Source organism: Stegodyphus dumicola, chromosome 3 (assembly GCF_044657685.1).
Source record: "Stegodyphus dumicola isolate Sdum_Otavi_A_Nest chromosome 3, ASM4465768v1".
Lineage (NCBI taxonomy): Eukaryota > Metazoa > Arthropoda > Arachnida > Araneae > Eresidae > Stegodyphus > Stegodyphus dumicola.
The window spans coordinates 109,867,398-109,873,397 of record NC_140770.1 but is presented as its reverse complement, the minus strand read 5'-3'; the positions used below and the strand labels follow the sequence as shown (position 1 = coordinate 109,873,397).

The window sequence follows — 6,000 nt, the reverse complement described above, 5'->3', positions numbered from 1 at the left end:
TACAGAAAAGCTGAAATAGAACGAATTTAGATATTTTGATCCTGGTACCCGAGGAAAAAAGAAAAAGTTTGTAGTGGTGCCGTTTTTGTTGCCAGCTTTAGAAAGCCTAAGGGGTATTCAGGGCTTATTTGACTAAATATTTCATATTTCCCTCAATAAAAATCATTAAATATTTTATATTTGCTTCAATAAAAGGTGAATGAATGATTTTAAAACGAGTCTAACTGCATGAGCTTTCTTTGAAAATCCTCTAAACAGAACAACTTTGGAACTTCGGCAACATGCTTGCTTCTCAGACTGTCTTTTTTTGTTTCTATTAAATATTTATAATTCATTAAGATTAGCTTAATAAACTATTCTTACATCAGTTCATTTGCTCAAGGCAATTATGAAGTATGCAGTTGCAAAAAACACATTAAAAGTACATCATAATGAAGTTTCCGTTGTATAAAAGAAAAATATTACAAGAAATAAATATCCCAAAATAAAAAGTTAATGATTTATTACTTAATCAGATAAAAACTGTAACAAGGATGAATAATTTACATCAACTATACATTGATATGCTGAAATTCTGAAATCTGAGAATAGCTCAATAAGAAAACATGATTTAGAAAATGACATGAAAGCACACGCAAAGTTTCGAAGGTTAAAAGGCTTCTTCATACAGTATAATTTCTTATTCCATAGGAAATTTTACTGTACATAGTATTCAAGAAAAGCATAAAATTTCGGAAGGTAGAAATTGTTTTTCACCCAAGGCAATATTTTATAGTTCTACGAAAGTTCTGACTGAGCAAGTTAAGTCAAGCAAGACGAAGTTCTTCTTCATATATCCTTTGTATTTCTTCTTTATAGATAAAGAAGTAGCTAGGAGACCTCATTTTCTACAAAGGGAAAAGAAAATAGAGAAGTAAATGGAATGTTTAATTATAAAAATAAAATTACGATTTCAAAAATTAAAAATGATAAAATAATTGTATAATTATATTACAGACTGCATAAGGGAAAAAGCACCCCCAACTTTTGTAAACATTCTAAACTTTTTTTTGTCGGCCTGAATAATATACATCCAAATGAGATAACGAGATAGAGACTATCATGAGACACTTACGGATGATAAAACCCAAATTTCTTTCAGAAATCAATATTAAACTTTATTTAAAATATTTTCCTAACTAATTATTTTTAAAGAAATTTTAGGAATTTTTTAGAAGCCTAGTTCTATCGAATAAACTGAAAGTAAATGCAAAATTATTGGTTATTTTAAAATTTTGCCTTCGTCAATACAGGGTGTTCTAAAAAATAAATGCGTACTTTTAACAACGGATAATTCACTAAAATTTCCCTCTTGAATTGATTTAAAATAAGCTTTCAGTAAATGCTATTTATTTCAAAAGGCTACTGAAAATTTAAAATCATAAACATAGTTTAGGAGAGAGTTTCAAACAGATCCATCTACGCTACTTTCATCACTCGAATTAGAGATAAATTCGAAGTAGATGGCATTGTTAAGGAAGTTCTGGAAGTTCACAGAAATGTTCAAAAAGTCCCAGGACGATCATCACCAAGGCCACTAAAGATTGCTTTTGGAATCGTACAGTCAGAATTTTTCAAACAAATCTGTGATAAAAGCTAGTCGTGATATATGAATTTCAAAATTACTTGTTCATCACATTTTGCAACGCTGCCTTTGGAGAAATTACATTGTAGTAAATATCCATACTTTTAGTCAAGATAACCCCGTCCAAAAGTGCAGTTTTTTGCAAGTTGTATTTGACAAGATTTGCAGAACATGCACTGATTTCCAGAATGCACCACTAAAATATGCAATTTAACACAGTACAATTTGAAATAAGTAGAATGCGTCACAGCTGATTGGGGAAAATATGTGTGGAACGGAGAAAGGATTAGTTGGACAAATGTTTTTGGCTTGTGAAGATGTTTAATGTTTAAAACACTAGTAATTCATTGTATTATTCACCAGCAAGCTCTTTGGAGGAAATACCTTAAGCCATGTGTTACTGACCCAGTTGTATGAGCAGTAAACTTCATTCACTCTCGTGGACTGTTGCTAGTTTCGTGAATTTATTTTAGAGATCGAAGCTGAATATCCTGACTTGCCTTAGCACATAGATGTTTGATAACTCAGCAAAGGGAACGTTTTATTCAGATATTTCGAACAGAGTGAAGCCATAATTTTTTTTTTTTAAATCTTACCACAGCCTTTATTATAGAACAGCGAATGGCTATGGAAATTAGCATTAGCTGCTGACATCGTGTGTTATCTCAACGAATTCAAAGATTTTTAAAGAAAAGGGTTTATCTTAATTTTATAAATATCACGTGGAAGTTAAATATGCTCAATTATAATCATATGGACAAGATTTATATCCGTGTTTGGAAGTACTTACTAATGCGAAAAGACATTTTCGAAATTGAAGTATGTAAAATCGAAATTCAGATCGTTATTAACAGATGACCATTTGCAAGCAAATTTAATGGTAGGAAATACTAATTTCAAAATCTAAATGATGAAATACTGCCTAAAAAAACAGCTACATTCTCCGCATTAGAAATATTAATCTAGTTAATAATAACGTTTTTAAATATGCAAATGTAAATTTTTTATTCGTTTCTTTTTGTTAGTAAAATGTATATAAATATTGTGAAAAAGAATAATACATAATTTAAAAAAATTAACCGTTTTTTGCTCTATGAAAAATTACCCATTCATATTTTAATGTCTACTACTTGGGAAACTTTTACAATCTGTCTTTTTCTAAAAATTATAACAAAACACGCAAAGGCTCTCTGCCTGAAAGAAGGGATGCATTCGGGGAGGACCTTTTAAGGGAAGCTGGGTAATATTCACATTACACCAAATAAAAATGGTGAAAGCAGCCATACATCTCGGCTATTTCACAAAATTTGAAACCTGGTCGAACTACCAGTATTTTCTAGTAATCTTTCTGCGTTGTCGTTAGTGGACAACTACTTATGCATATTTAAAATAAGTATAAATAAAACTAAGTTAAAACCCAAAATTACTCAAACTTTGTTTTATAACATTAACAGAATTTAGCCATTTTTTTTTGGGGGGGGGGAGTGTTACTGATTATCTCAAACAATTTGCCACTTTCTTTTCTCACTCATTAAACAGAAACAGAATTTTCCTTAGCAGTTTGAAATATATGCACGTTATTACTTCAGACAGACACGAATGCTCAAGGGATTTCGATACAGTTACGTCACTGCTGCTTCAGAGTTAAACCTTCGGACCTTCAATTTCAATAATCTGTTTTAGAAAATGATGATTTTCTTTTCCGTAAAAGAAGACATGCTGAAATAATGAGTTTAAAAAATGCATAATGAGAGAAATTTTTGCGGAATTTTATAAATAAGTATGATAAATATGAAAGCTACTTACTACATCTTTAGTGGTCCTTAAAGCACCCGCTTTAACAAGTATGTTCGAAATTTTATCTACTTTCTTTGTGGCCATTGCATAATGAAGAGGAGTTCTGCCCAACTGAAACAAAGCCAGCAGCATATCAGTCGTATAAATGAATTTGCATCATTTTTTATTAAACATTTTGCAAATGAAAATTTTCAATTATGAATAAACTAATTTTATTTGACTAAATAGATACAAAGATGATTAATTCTGGTTCTGTTTCCGAAAACTGACTGATTATGCGATCCAGCTACTACACTCAGGTATTAGCAAAAGACAGTATGGCATTATTTCTTTTCTGCAATAGAAAATAATTTCTCATTCGAAATAGAAGGTAGTTAATGCACTAGGAAATCTGCCATTTGTGGTACAAAGAATGCTTTTTGTTTCACATTAACTATGTCTTTAAATAAAAGTTTATTAAAATTTCACGCTAGATTGAAAACTTTTAATCTTAAATTAACTAGAACATAAGGCACTATGAAACAGTCAGCTAAGTATATGCTTACAAAAGTATGAGGGTCTTTCTAGCTAAATAAAAGTGTTGAATAGTACATATAAATTCCATTAGCACATGTACCGTTGATTAATTTATGTAGTTATAAAATGTGCCATTGTTATCTCTGCTTAATGCAAAAGCACGAATGTTTTTTCTGGGAGGGCAATTTTCATATTTTTGTTTTTCTGTGTTAATTAAAATGCCAAGAGACCAAATATAGAAAACACGGCTTTTTTCTTCACTCAGCAGACTGTAAAAAAAAAAAAAAAAAAAAAAAAAAAGGGTCTGTAGAAGTTTAAATACTGCAAAAGCGCGAGGCTCATCAGCCTAACGATTTATTTAAAAAATCATATTATCTGAAATTCTTAGCAATATTTTGCAAACCCTTGTCATGTATTTTTGCCCTCCTTAACGCTGCCTACATGATGTAATTGGAAGCACGTCCAGTAGTCAGTGCTATATAGCCACGTCTTCAGAAGACGAGGGGTTAAGTAAGTCAAACAGATGGACCTGTAACGACATCTTTTGGCAACATCAACAAATATTTCGCAGCATACTCTTAACCTGAATTGTAACAAGAGTTCATCTAACTAAATTATACAATAATACTCATAAATCACTTTGCGGCAACATACAAAAATTCCGGTTAATAAAAAACTTGAATTAAAGAACAGGTTGCGCATAAGGTGTATCAATTATTAATGTTATAACTATGACTAAAAAAAAAAAAGGAAGCAAATGGTTGAATAGTTTCTAAACCAAAATAGTTTAACTAATCGTATTCAGTTTACAAATTAAGTAAGGGAAAGAAAAAGGAAATAAATATATGATTTAATAATTGAAGTTCAAAATCTGTCTGGTCTGAAATTCAGAGTTCAAGAGGATATAGATTTTGGAAAGTACATTTTAAAGTCCCAATACCAGTTTTGAGTTCAAATGATAGGATTTCACGGTCGCTATCGATAATTGTTTTTTCGATTCTGCCAAAGTTTCCGAAACAGTTTGTTTCTATTGTTGCAATTAAAACATCGAAGAAATGTCTACACTATTCGTTAAGGTAGAGTCAGTTATTAATTCTACTTTCATTTCTGATTGAAATACGGTATTCTTCAAGTAATAGAGGGTTCTAAGGTCTAAATATTGCTGCTTCAGCGTACACCACAGCAGTTTCAACAGCAATTCTTAATAACGATTTCATTCAAAAGTGTTTCTCTAGTCGTTTCACTACCGATTGATTCTTGCGAATGTCAACGGATACTTCAAATCAGTTTATCCAATATTTAGGAAATGCACTGGAGTTAAAGGTTGTAGTCTATTATAAACATATCCTAGAAGTCGTGAATTAAGAACTGACTATACATCGATGAGTTGCGTAGACATTTCTTCGAAGGTTAACAATGCTTTTCCTACAATTTTGTTTAAACATTAAACGGATCTAAGAACTAATTCATAAAAATATCCCTAACACGGACCTTGCGAATTTTGGGCAAAGATCGGGGAAGAGTTGAAGCCACTGTGAACCTTGCGTGCAAATGATCTCGTTTATTAACTGAAGATCTTCGTTCCCTGAGATACAACGTCTGCAGGGTTGTCGACACCTGGGCAGAAATGCTAATGTTGAGGGGACTTGAATTTTTCGATTTCTTCAACACGATTTTCGACAAAGGGTTTGAAAGGTTTCAGGCTGATTTTGGATCAAAAAATAATTGTTGAGTCTACCCCAAAATGGCCCGGGATTTTCACTTTCAATGATACTGCCGCCTAATGTAGCTGATAATAGGGCCCCTATTAATTCTGACCTCGGCAAAGTAAGAGATTTTAGTGGGGTTACCCTGTTTTGTGAAGAAATAAGGGCAGTTTTAATTTCTTTATCATTTGTTGCGAAACGGGACTATACGATAGGTTTTTATACTTGTGTCTGAGAAGCAATGTGATTCAAAATTTTCAATATTAAAGTTCGAGAGGATGAACACGTAACGAGGGATGGAGAATTCAGCCATTTGAGAAAGCTCTTTAAAGCTTTTTTCTTCGCTGAGAGGTCAAA

At 31.8% G+C, this 6,000-nt stretch overlaps 1 protein-coding gene across 3 annotated transcripts in view; it reads right to left on the bottom strand.

The window, feature by feature from the left end:
* Positions 1 to 485: 485 nt before the first annotated feature.
* LOC118202692 (uncharacterized) overlaps positions 486 to 6,000 on the bottom strand; it is a 376,501-nt gene continuing 370,986 nt past the window's right edge. For all 3 annotated transcript variants that reach the window (XM_085813163.1, XM_085813164.1, XM_085813165.1), the window contains 2 exons: positions 3,431 to 3,532; positions 486 to 887 (listed from right to left, as the gene is read on the bottom strand). In XM_085813163.1, coding sequence (XP_085669289.1) covers positions 807 to 887; positions 3,431 to 3,532 — 183 coding nt within the window. In that variant the 3' untranslated portion in view covers positions 486 to 806. The remainder of the gene's footprint in view (positions 888 to 3,430; positions 3,533 to 6,000) is intronic.